Source organism: Oncorhynchus keta, chromosome 9 (genome assembly GCF_023373465.1).
Source record: "Oncorhynchus keta strain PuntledgeMale-10-30-2019 chromosome 9, Oket_V2, whole genome shotgun sequence".
Lineage (NCBI taxonomy): Eukaryota > Metazoa > Chordata > Actinopteri > Salmoniformes > Salmonidae > Oncorhynchus > Oncorhynchus keta.
This window is the reverse complement of record NC_068429.1, coordinates 27,515,629-27,528,155: the sequence shown is the minus strand read 5'-3', so window position 1 is coordinate 27,528,155 and position 12,527 is coordinate 27,515,629. Positions and strand designations below refer to the sequence as shown.

At 40.9% G+C, this 12,527-nt stretch overlaps 1 protein-coding gene across 2 annotated transcripts; it reads left to right on the top strand.

The window, feature by feature from the left end:
• The first annotated feature begins 12 nt into the window (after positions 1 to 12).
• Positions 13 to 12,419, top strand: trappc13 (trafficking protein particle complex subunit 13). Of its 2 annotated transcripts, XM_035775830.2 has the most exons (13): positions 13 to 171; positions 1,429 to 1,497; positions 5,264 to 5,363; positions 5,685 to 5,769; positions 5,894 to 6,021; positions 6,210 to 6,282; positions 6,712 to 6,756; positions 7,171 to 7,188; positions 8,605 to 8,738; positions 9,091 to 9,289; positions 9,869 to 9,969; positions 11,848 to 11,995; positions 12,133 to 12,419. In XM_035775830.2, exons 1-13 carry the CDS (start codon positions 126 to 128, stop codon positions 12,238 to 12,240), a joined length of 1,254 nt encoding a protein of 417 aa, XP_035631723.1. In that variant the 5' UTR covers positions 13 to 125; the 3' UTR covers positions 12,241 to 12,419. The 2 variants fall into 2 exon arrangements, with proteins under 2 accessions (XP_035631723.1, XP_035631725.1); XM_035775832.2 differs by lacking the exon at positions 7,171 to 7,188.
• The last annotated feature ends 108 nt before the right edge of the window (positions 12,420 to 12,527 follow it).

Genomic DNA, 12,527 nt, shown 5'->3' with positions numbered 1-12,527 from the left:
ACAATTTTACGTGACACCTGTGTACTACAATACTACCACGAGGGATCTCCCTAAATTGTCCCTCTGCGTTTCCTATAGTCAGCTGATATTGCCAGGTGAAAGTTCAACCGAACTGTTAAGACAAAATGGAAGTAAATCAGGCAAAACAAGAGCATCTACTTGCTTTAAAAGGTATTTTACTGAGTTAAATAAATGGCTCAAGCAATATACTCACTAGGGTTGCGTTAAACATTTAGCTAATGTGGATATCTGAAAAGAGGTTGTTTACATCTGACACTGACAGTTAGCTGATAATGGCTACTGGCTTACAAGCTAGCTGCTAAGCTAACGTCAAATAAGCTTGCTAACTGAACGATGATGAACGAGCTAGCTCGCTGACTACCTAGTATCGAGTGGTGTTGACCATGTATTTTTTCTGTTCATTTTCAATAGCTAACATTCTTAGCTAACTAGCCAACAATATTCTGTCAAATCATTTGCCATGTCATTCATTAAACATTAAACTATATCCATACCTCTCTACTATACCCTTATACTATAACCTATGTATTCTGTATTTAGTTAATGGTGGACTGTTGTCCTAACTGTATAGCTACATATTTAGCCAGCCTCTGCCATCTTGCTAACGTTAGCTAGGTAGCTCATATGACCGAATTGTTGTTGATCTGATGAGTGTTTCTTACCTGTCCACTACTTGACTATTCACTCAACAAGTTATTTTCTTTTAGACCTCAACGTAGCTACAGTGTGCTGAATACACAAGTCTCAGACATCTTGATAGACCCATTCAAATAGCTAGCTACCTGGTATGAGTTACGGTATTATGACTGGTTTACTTTAATATTATCACAGATGGAAGGGGAAGCTATCTTTTGGTATTGTAATAAGCAGCAGCATACTAGAGGATTGGGTGTAGCTAGAACTTTTCCTAAATTATTAAGCAGAGAACACCTGACAAAGAAAGACTGCTGTGGCAAGGAGGAAATCTAACATGTATTTGGATAGTAACCTTCAGATAGATTAGTTGAGGATCTATAAACCATCAAATAACTGAAACTAACCACTGATTTGAATCATCTAATCGGGAAAACACTAACCCTAGACCCCTTATTTGCACCTAAACCTAATCTTAGTTATAGCCTAACATGCAGTCTATTTACATGCAACATCTTGCATGCAAGTGAGTTACAGTTGTTAGTTTGTTGATAGTTTGACCATCCGAAGGCCATCTAGGCCTATAGGGGACTATCCAAATAAAGTATGGTCTGGAAACAACGCTAAAGGAGGCTGTTCTTATTTGGCAGGCATTAGGATATCTAGGCTGTTTGAGAGAGGTCTAGATTACCCATGGAATTTCCATCTAAATTTGCAAGCAAGTAAACTAGCCTAAGTCTAACTGACCAATCTTTGCTTCCTTGGCTTTCACAGTGATGCGGTTAACAAAACCCACTCTCTTCACTAACATGCCAGTAACATGTGAAGATAGAGACCTCCCAGGTAAGCCTTGATTTATTTTACCCCCAACATGTAGTAGAGTTGTAGAATCTTTATTAGGCCTATCCAATTTGCTTTGCTGCAGTGATTCTAAATACATTACATAGGCTATGCCTATAGATATAAATATAGAACATAGAACTAATAGGCTAGTTCCTATGATTCTGTGTGGCTCCTGTGTTGCTTAGTTGGTAGAGCATTGCATTTGCAATGCCAAGGATCGTGGGCTCGATTCCCTCGGGCCACCCATATATTTTTTTAATACATTCATGACTGGAAGTCGCTTTGAATAAAAGTGTCTGCTTAATGGCATGTATTATATTTCAAGTCCACAGTAGGCTTACGGTAAAAGTATTGATAGAACTGACTACTTCCATGTAGTGCTGTAAATCACTGGTCCTTAACAACACATTCACATGTCATATTTATCTTTGAAATCAGTATTCCTCAGAGAGAAAAACAGATGCACGATTCTACATTTCACTACCCATGGGAACAGTATTTATTACAATACTGCATGCAATCCTATATTAATTGGACCGATATGTATGAGAATATGTAAATCAGCTAAGCTTTCCTTTACTGGGGTTAAGCCTCCAATTAACATTCTCGACAGTGAAATGAATTGAGCCAATACAATAATTAACCAGGGGAAATGATGTGACGTCGGCGATCAGTAATAAAGCCAGGCAGCCACACCTGTCTGCCTACTCCACTGAATCACTAAGGGATCCCAGGAATGGCTATGTCTAACCAGCTCCCAAATTTAGTCGTGCAGTCCTAAAGAGAATTTACAGTGTTTATTTTTCCTTCTGCCGGAGACCTACCTACTGCAATGTGAGCGCTGTGCTGGTAACCCAACTCCACTGAACCCATAAATCACAGTGCCACTTCTGGGTGGGGATGCTATTTATACAGGGGGGGGGGGAGAATAAAGGCATATCTGGCCATAAATCGAAATGAACGACTAGAACACGATATAGGAGCAATAAAAATAATTTGTGAATGTTTTTATGTCACCCAGCTCTCATATCTCCCACGCTGCTCCTCTAAAGGCTGCCTTTAACTCAAATATTTAGAACGTTGTGTCGTAGCAGAATCAGAATTCTCTTGGAAACATTTCTAAATATATATTTTATTGCATGCTTATGTGAGATATTTGTTGTTGACATTGATCATCAATATTACAGCTACAAAACTTACAGGGCCCATATGAGGAGACTGACTGACTATTAGACCTGGTAGTTACAGTTTCCATAGAGCCATAAAATAAATAATATCTGGAAAAAATGTATAGATATAGTCAAACATTTCTGGCATTGTGTTAAGTTCTTTATGTGCCTCAACAACACTTCGCTAGATGGAGTGCCTTCAGAAAGTATTCTCCAAAATGTGTGTTACAGCCTTAATTGAAGTGGAATTATGTTTTTAGAAATGTTTACGAATTCATTAAAGATTAAAAGAATAAATGTCTTGAGGCAATACGTATTCAACCCTTTTGTTATGGGAAGCCTAAATAAGTCACAATAAGTTGCATTGACACGGGGCCTCCCGGGTGGCGCAGTGGTTAAGGGCGCTCTGCCACCAGAGACTCTGTTTTCGCGCCGAGGCTCTGTCGTAACCGGCCGCGACTGGGAGGTCTTGTGGGGCGACGCGCAATTGGCCTAGCGTCGTCCGGGTTAGGGAGGGTTTGCCCGGTAGGGATATCCTTGTCTCATCGCACAACAGACTTGAAAATGGATGTTTAGCAATGATCAACAACCAACTTGATACGGTGCATTCAGAGTATTCAGGCCCCTTGATTTTTTCCCACATTTTGTTACGTTACAGCCTTATTCTACAATGGATTTAAAATTTTAAAAACATTCTCATCAATCTACACACAATACCCCATAATGACAATGCAAAAACAGGTTTATAGACATTTCTGTAAATGTATTAAAAATAAAAAACAGAAATACCTTATTTAACATAAGTATTCAGACCCTTTGTTATGAGACTCGAAATTGAGCTCAGGTGCATCTGGTTTCCATTGATCATCCTTAAGATGTTTCTACAACTTAAATTCAATTGATTGGGCATGATTTGGAAAGGTACACACCTGTCTATATAAGGTTCCAGAGTGGACAGTGCATGTCAGAGCAAAAACCAAGCCATGAGGTCGAAGGAATTGTCCGGAGAGCTCAGAGACAGGATTGTGTCGAGGCATAGATCTGGGGAAGGGTACCAAAAAATGTCTGCAGCATTGAAGGTCCCCAAGGACACAGTGGCCTCCGTCATTCTTCAATGGAAGAAGTTTGGAACCACCAAGACTCTTGCTAGACCTGGCCAAACTGAGCAATTGAGGGAAGGGCCTTGGTCAGGGAGGTGACCAAGAACCTGATGGTCACTCTAATATATATATATATGCCATTTAGCAGACGCTTTTATCCAAAGCGACTTACAGTCATGTGTGCATACATTCTACGTATGGGTGGTCCCGGGAATCAAACCCACTACCCTGGCGTTACAAGCGCCATGCTCTACCAACTGAGCTACAGAAGGACCACTCTGTCAGAGCTACAGAGTTCCTCTGTGGAGATGGGAGAACCTCCCAGAAGGACAACCATCTCTGCAGCACTCCACCAATCAGGCCTTTATGGTAGAGTGGCCAGACGAAAGCCACTCCTCAATAGAAGGCACATGACAGCCCGCTTGAAGGTTGTAAAAGGAACCTGAAGTACTCTCAGACCATGAGAAACAAGAATCTCTGGTGTGATGAAACCAAGATTGAACTATTTGGCCTGAATGCAAAGCGTCACGTCTGGAGGAAACCTGGCACCATCCCTATGTTGATGCATGGTGTTGGCAGCATCATGGGTTGTTTTTCTGCGGCAGTGACTAGTCAGGATCAAGGGAAATATGAACGGAGCAAAGTACAGAGAGATCCTTGATGAAAACCTGCTCCAGAGCGCTCAGACTTGGAAAAGGTTCACCTTCCAACAGGACAACGACCCTAAGCACACAGCCAAGACAACACAGGAGTGGCTTCGGGACAATTCTCTGAATATCCTTGAGTGACCCAGCCAGAGCCTGAAAATAGCTGTGGAGCAACACTCCCCATCCAACCTGACAGAGCTTGAGAGGATCTGCAGAGAAGAATGGGAGAAACTCCCCAAATACAGGTGTGCCGAGCTTGTAATGTCATACCCAAGAAGACTCGATCACTGCCAAAGGTGCTTAAACAAAGTCTTGAGTAAAGTGTCTGAATACTTATTTAAATGTAATATTCATTTTTTTCCCCAAAACAATCTAAAAAACTGTTTTTGCATTGTCATTATGAGGTATTCTGTGTAGATTGATGAGGGGGGGGGGACAATTAATCAATTTTAGAATAAGGCTGTAGCATAACAACATTTGGAAAAGGTGAAGGGGTCTGAATACTATCCAAATGCGCCGTATATTGTACAATCCAGGTGTGCAAAGCTCTTAGGGACTTACCCAGAAAGACTCACAGCTGTAATCGCTGCCAAAGTGTTGACTCAGGGGGTTGAATGCTTATCTCGTCAAGATATATTAGTTGTTGTTTTTTTCACACTGACAACGTATTTATGTATATTGCTGAGCAAAAATTACAATTATGTACATTTTAATCCCACTTTGTACCACAACAAAATGTGGAACAAGTCAATTGGTGTGAATACTTTCTGAAGGCATTGTATGAGAGTAATTTGTATGTGTGTGTGCATACCTGCGTGCACGTGTGTGTACATGTGCGTGCATTCTACAGGGGATTTGTTTGGTCGGCTAATGAAAGAGGACCCATCCACTATTAAAGGAGCAGAGGCGTTAATGCTGGGAGAGATGCTCACACTACCTCAGAACTTTGGGTAAATAACACTACAGCAACAACCGTTTCAACTCTTTGACATATAGAGCAGGATGAAACATGTAGAGGCACACACAACTACCATTTAACGATCAGACTGGCAGTTTATATCTTTCATTCCCCCTGGCCGATCATTTCTGTCAGTATCTCTTGATCTGTTTCAGTATAGAATCATCACATTTCTTGCACGACAACCTTTCACAGGAATACTTAGTCTTGATTTTGACCACTGAAAAGCATTGTCTCGTTTCAGTTCTTCAGTGGGCATGTGAGTCCATTATCTTTGTGTGTGACACTTGCGTAACAATTGTCCTCTGCACAGAAATATTTTCCTCGGCGAGACCTTCTCAAGTTACATTAGTGTGCACAATGACAGCACCCAGGAGGTCAAGGACATACTAGTAAAGGTGCAGTACAGATATACATTAATCCAATGGAAACATGTTTAACCAATCTCTTTCTCATTGATGAATCCACTTGTCCTATTCACACAATTTTAAGTGAAATCCCCATTTTTGTCATGTCTTACAGGCAGACCTTCAGACCAGCTCTCAGAGGCTAAACCTATCAGCGTCCAACAACACAGTCACTGAGCTGAAGCCTGAGTCCTGCATCGATGATGTCATTCACCATGAAGTCAAAGAGATTGGAACTCACATGTATGCTTTCCTTTCTGACGTGGGCTAAATCGGAAATAATATACTTTTGACCATTGCTCTATGTAATACTGGGAAAGGGGTGTCACTCGAGACAACAATGGGGAAGATTTACAGCAACACATCTGTAAAGATGGTTAGGAGTTAATTTGAATGCTAATATTCAAGGAATTTTGGTTTCTCTATTCTAGCTTGGTTTGTGCAGTCAGTTATACCACACAGGCGGGAGAGAAGCTATACTTCAGGAAGTTCTTTAAATTTCAGGTGAGTTTCAAAGCGTCCTTTATATGACCTCCCCATGCTCCCTCACAGAGTTATATTAGAAACCAGACCTCAACCCTGAGCAATGTCACAGGTCCATGACAGAGAAAAGGCAATTAGCAGTAGCACACAAGCTTTGGCTTTTGACTACCAAACTATCTCACTTCCTACTTACTGTCCTCAGTCTCAGAAAGGATCTGCTCTAAGTCACACAAAGAAACTAAATCCAACTTCTCTTGCAGTAACAATACGTTTTGTATAAGCTATACTGACCGTTTTTAAATCAAATTTCTTGGCTCATGGATTTGAGCTTTTTCAGAGATAAATTATTGTTATTTTCTAATGTTGTGAAGGGAGATTTATTGTCGCTGTTGAATGGAGGAATCTTTTGAGAAATTGGCATCATTTAGCTTGCAATCTATTCTCAATCAGGTTCTGAAGCCACTCGACGTCAAAACCAAGTTCTACAATGCAGAGGTATGTTTTTTTTCCTCTTTCTCTCAGCTACACTTACCTCACTCTTTTATTACCTGTACCAAAACAATGACAAATACAGTCATCTTACCGACTTATTCAACTTTCCACCTTTGTCAACATGCTAGCTATCTTCACTCATACATAGTCAGATCTTTTTCCATACATTTCCACTATCAATTCAGCCTCTGGTTTTTAGATGACATCACAAACATAGAGTTTGCTGTATATCATGTTTCATTCCATGGTCAGGCATTTTCCATTGGTGACACATAGTCAAATTAGCTTTTTATTCTCTCATTTGCATATTAGTAGCATTTAATTTGTTAGCGTATGAAACAAGATGTATTGTCACTTTCATTTGGCATGTAACCTTCATTTGTTTATGGTCTCTTGTGTTTTTATTTTCTCCATTAGAGTGACCTCAGTTCCGTGGTAATCGTTTTTCTGTTTTCATTGCTCTTAACTCTCGCTTTCTTAATCCTTTTTGTTGCAGCAACGTCTGTCTGTCTTTCTCTGGAGCCAATGAGCGTGAGCAATGGCAAAATAAGGGAAAAGCATGCAGGGGAAAAAATATGAAGAATAAAAACCCATATAGTAAGACTTTACTTCTCACAAAGGAAACAGATGTGTGATGCTGCTTTAGTAAAGGGTGATCAAATGCTTTCCCACTATTTTGCCATTACTCTGTTTTTTTTCTCTTCGCTGCTTGAGCCCTCTCGCTAACTCATCTCTCACAGGACTTGTGCAATTGGGTAGTAGGTGGGTGTGATTCCAGATTCATGGGGAAATAGAATGGAAGCGCATTGATCAAACAATCCATCCTCATAGGGTGAAATCAACATCATGGGTCTAGGCTAGGGCGGGGTTCTAAATTGCACCCTATTGCCTATATATGTACTGCTTTTGACCAGGGCCCGTAAGGCTCAAAAGTAGTGAACTATATAATGAATAGGGTGCCATTTCAGACAGAGCCTAGGTCTGTATGATTGTATTGGGGTTTCCATTTCTACAGGTCTTTTGAATGATTGGATTCAAGTGTAGATGTGAATTATGGTTTTCAATCAAAATCCAGTACCAATCTCTGATGGGAAGGGATGTTCATTTTAATGATGATTTTAGTGTTGGTGATTATTCATCTGATTTTATGAATTTATATGTTCACTCTTTATCTAAAATAAACTCTTTCAAGAGTCTGAATAAATCAGATCAAGTAAAACATTATTCAAATAAGGCTCTGGACAAAAGTTATTTGAGATGTGTCTGATCAGTTTTTTGTGTTGGGTTTGATGACAGGTCTGTTTCGGCATGGGAGATGTGGCTCTGCTCTGTAACAATAACCCCAGTCTGTCCGTCCGTCTGGCAGAATGTTTCTGTCCGTGGTCCCTACTTAATCACTAGCCTTTGAATTTCAGGCATGAACTAATCTCTGAGCACTCCTCTGTTCAGTTGAGTACTAATCCACTCCTCAAAGGTAAACTGAGCAGACTTTGCTACTCCATTTTGGCCCTGCTAGTTGATTTTGATAGGACTGACGAAGGTATGAAAACCGTTAAAGATGTCTGAATATTTCGGACATGTTCATACATGCCAAAATCTAGGGTAAGTTATATAGGTACTTCATGGTGATTTCTAGAATCTAACTGTATAAATCACATGCTTTCAGATAAATCTGACACACACTAGGCCTAAATGAAATCTACAGTTTCCCCTTGAGGGGCCAATACGTTGTAAAGTACATTGAAAGGAATTGAAGTCAAAGTGCTGCCCAGTTAAGTCCCTTTGAGGAGGTGTTCCTCTAGTTAGCGCTAGCGGCTAATGTTAGCGCTGACCCCTTACCCCCACCCCCAGACAGACGAGGTGTTTCTCGAGGCCCAGATTCAGAACATCACCACGTCGCCCATGTTCATGGAGAAAGTGTCCCTGGAGCCCTCCATGATGTACAATGTCACCGAGCTCAACACCGTGGAGACTGGTGACGAAGGGTAAGGGACACACACACACATTTTAGTGTTATGTTTGGATTGTACAGTAAAAAGGCAGTAATATAATACATGTGAAGAGGAGAAAGCGAATTCGACAAGAGTTTATCTGTATAGATTATGCTAGCATGATATATTGTGTTTTTCTAGTGTACATTTTTTGTGTTATTTTACTGCTTTTTTTGTTGAGACATTTTGACTGTGAAAGCTGTATGACTATTCTGTCTATGCTGCGTACAAGATACATCATTCACCCGGCCAGGTCTTCTCACTGTAGGTCAAGGCGCCCCTACTATGTCAAAGGTAATAGGTTTTCAGTGTCAGCTCAGACTTCTCCACCCTGACTGTGTTCCAGAACTTCTACATTTGGGAAGATGTCTTATCTGCAGCCCATGGACACGCGCCAGTACCTCTACTGCCTGAAGCCCAAATCGGAGTTTGCAGAGAAGGCGGGCGTCATCAAGGGCGTGACGGTCATCGGTAAACTGGACATCGTGTGGAAGACCAACTTAGGAGAGAAAGGAAGGCTGCAGACAAGCCAGCTACAGAGAATGGTACCAGAGCATTCTCAGTTAAATGATATGGTTCTTAGTTAAAGTATATGGTTGTTGCATAACAGGACATTCTCAGTCTCAATGCTGTGGTTGTCTTTGTTGAGTGGTGTTGATGGTTTTGTCAGTCATACCTGGGCTGTGGACAATTACAATGACATAGCTCAAAATGAAGATTATATTCTCAATTGGATAATATAGTCATTCTACAGTTTCCAAATTTGTCAAAATTATGCTAAATGTGTTGTCATGAAGCCTGTTGCCCAGAGTTTACCAACCAGACAACCACCCAAAAATACAAAACAGTGCAATCATGGTCCTAGACGATGCGCTTCTTGTGAGCCTAAAATAAAGAAAACCGGTCCAAAATGTATCTGCTATTGCCTGGATCAGACAGTGTAATAATTGCATTTGTGTTGACCCAGTATGAATTGGTTTTCCTCGTCTCCTTATTAAAAAATGTAAAAACTCCAGCATACCGGTAATCTGGATGCTTCCAACAATATAATGGATCTTATTTATCAATGTTTTGGTCTCAGTCGACCTTCAACAGGGTATTGCTTTTCCACTTGTCTCTGACAGGCTCCAGGTTATGGAGACGTCAGATTATCACTGGAGATGATCCCAGACACCGTCAACCTAGAGGAACCCTTCGACATCACCTGTAAAATCACCAACTGCAGGTATAATCATATGGCTGGATGGACCTACAGTACCTGTCAAAGTTTGGACACACCTACTCATTCAAGGGTTTTTCTTTATTTTTACTATTTTCTACATTGAGAACAAAAGTGAAGACAAAACTATGAAATAACACATATGGAATCATGTAGTAACCAAAAATGTGTTAAACAATTCAAAAGATATGTTATGTTTGAGATTGTTCAAAGTAGCCACCCTTTGCCTTGATGACGGCTTTGCACACTCTTGCCTTTCTCTCAACCAACTTCATGAGGTAGTCACCTGGAATGCATTTCACTTAACAGGTGTGCCTTGTTAAAAGTTCATTTGTGGAATTTCTTTCCTTCTTAATGTGTTTTAGCCAATCAGTTGTGTTTTGACAAGGTAGGGGTGGTATACAGAAGATAGCCCTATTTCGTAAAAGACCAAGTCCATATTATGGCAAGAACAGCTCAAATAAGCAAAGAGAAACAGCAGTCCATCGTTACTTTAGGACATGAAGGTCAATCAATCTGGAAAATTTCAAGGACTTTAAAAGTTATTTCAAGTGCAGTTGCAAAAACCATCAAGCGCTATAATGAAACTGGCTCTCATGAGGACCTCCACAGGAAAGGAAGACCCAGACTTACCTCTGCTGTAGAGGATAAGTTCATTAGAGTTACCAGCCTCAGAAATTGCTGCCCAAATAAATGCTTCAGAGTTCAAGTAACAGGCACATCTCAAGATCAACTGTTCAGAGGACACTGCGTGAATCAGCCCTTCATGGTCGAATTACTGCAAATAAACCACTACTAAAGGACCAGTAAGAAGAAGAGACTTGCTTGGGCAAAGAAACACGAGCAATGGACATTAGAGCTGTGGAAATCTGTCCTTTGGACTGATGAGTCCAAATTTGAGCTTTGGTTCTAATTACCGTGTCTTTGTGAGACGCAGAGTAGGTGAACGGATGATCTCTGCATGTGTGGTTCCCACCGTGAAGCATGGAGGAGGAGGTGTGATGTGTGGGGGTGCTTTGCTGGTGACACTGTCAGTAATTTGTTTAGAATTCAAGGCACACTTAACCAGCACGGCTACCACAGCATTATGCAGTGATACATTAAACATCTGGTGTGCACTTAGTGGAACTGTCATTTGATTTTCAAAAGGACAATGACATAACACACCTCCAGGCTGTGTAAGGGTTATTTGAACAAGAAGGAGAGTGATGGAGTGCTGCATCAGATGACCTGGTCTCCCCAATCACCCGACCTCAACCCAATTGAGATGGTTTGGGATGAGTTGGACCGCAGAGTGAAGGAATAGCAGCCAACAAGTGCTCAACATATGTGGGGAACTCCTTCTAGACTGTTGGAAAAACATTTCAGGTGAAGCTGGTTGAGAGAATGCCAAGAGTGTGCAATGCTGTCATCAAAGCAAAGGGTGGCTACTTTGAACAATCTAAAATCTATTTTGATTTGTTTCACACTTTTTTGGTTAATACATGATTCCATATATGTTATTATTTCGCTGAGACAGAGACATAACTTTCCAGCTTAAATGTTTTGAATAAATTGTTCCAGTCGCTAGCTGCAGCTAACTGAAAAGAGGAGTGACCCAAGGATGTGTTTGCTTTGGGGACTGTGAATAGCAGATCATGGGCTGTAATTAGAAGATGAGGGTTGCAATGGGTTTCTCAGCACATCATCTTAAGTCGTGCAGTAGAGTTTAGTCGGCTAGGGGGAGTGAGGCCTAAGAGGGTTTTGTAGATGAGCATCAACCAGTGGATTTTGTGTCTTGTGTAAAGAGATGGCCAGTTTACAGAGGAATACAAAGTACCGTGATGTGTTCTTTAAGGAGCATTGGTGGCAAATCTGACGGCCGAGTTGTGTGTGTTGTTGCAGTGAGAGGACCATGGACCTGGTGCTGGAGATGTGTAACACCCGCTCCATCCACTGGTGTGGTGTATCAGGGAGACAGCTGGGCAAAGTCAGCCCCAGTGCCTCGCTCTCTCTGCCCCTCAAACTCCTCTCCTCTGTCCAGGGCCTGCAAGTAGGTGCCCACTTAGAATACATTGTAACACTAAGCATAGCTAAGGCTTATTACAGTATGTTATGCTATTACTGTTAACATTTGCAATCAACAATTGGTTGATGATTGTAGCTAATCACCATTTGCTTGTGTTTCAGAGTATATCTGGCCTGAGACTGACCGACACATTTCTGAAGAGGACTTATGAATACGATGACATTGCACAGGTGTGTGTGGTCTGTCCATACATGAGCCGTGAGAGCTAAGACTCTTCTGGAACTGAGCCCTATACATCTCAATGGACCAACTACTAAATTTGCACCTATATCATCAGTACACACCCCAAGCTGATCATGTTTTAACAGATGTTTTTAATGTTTTCTTTGCAAACAAATTATGATTTTAAATGAATGCATGTAAATGTGAATAAAAAATGTTAACTTAATCCCTAGTTTGTTGTGCTTCGCTAAAATATTTAACATTATTCTGCACTATAAGTACAAATCTGTCTCCAAAGTGATTTAATTATATGGTTTCACTACAAGACTCAGAA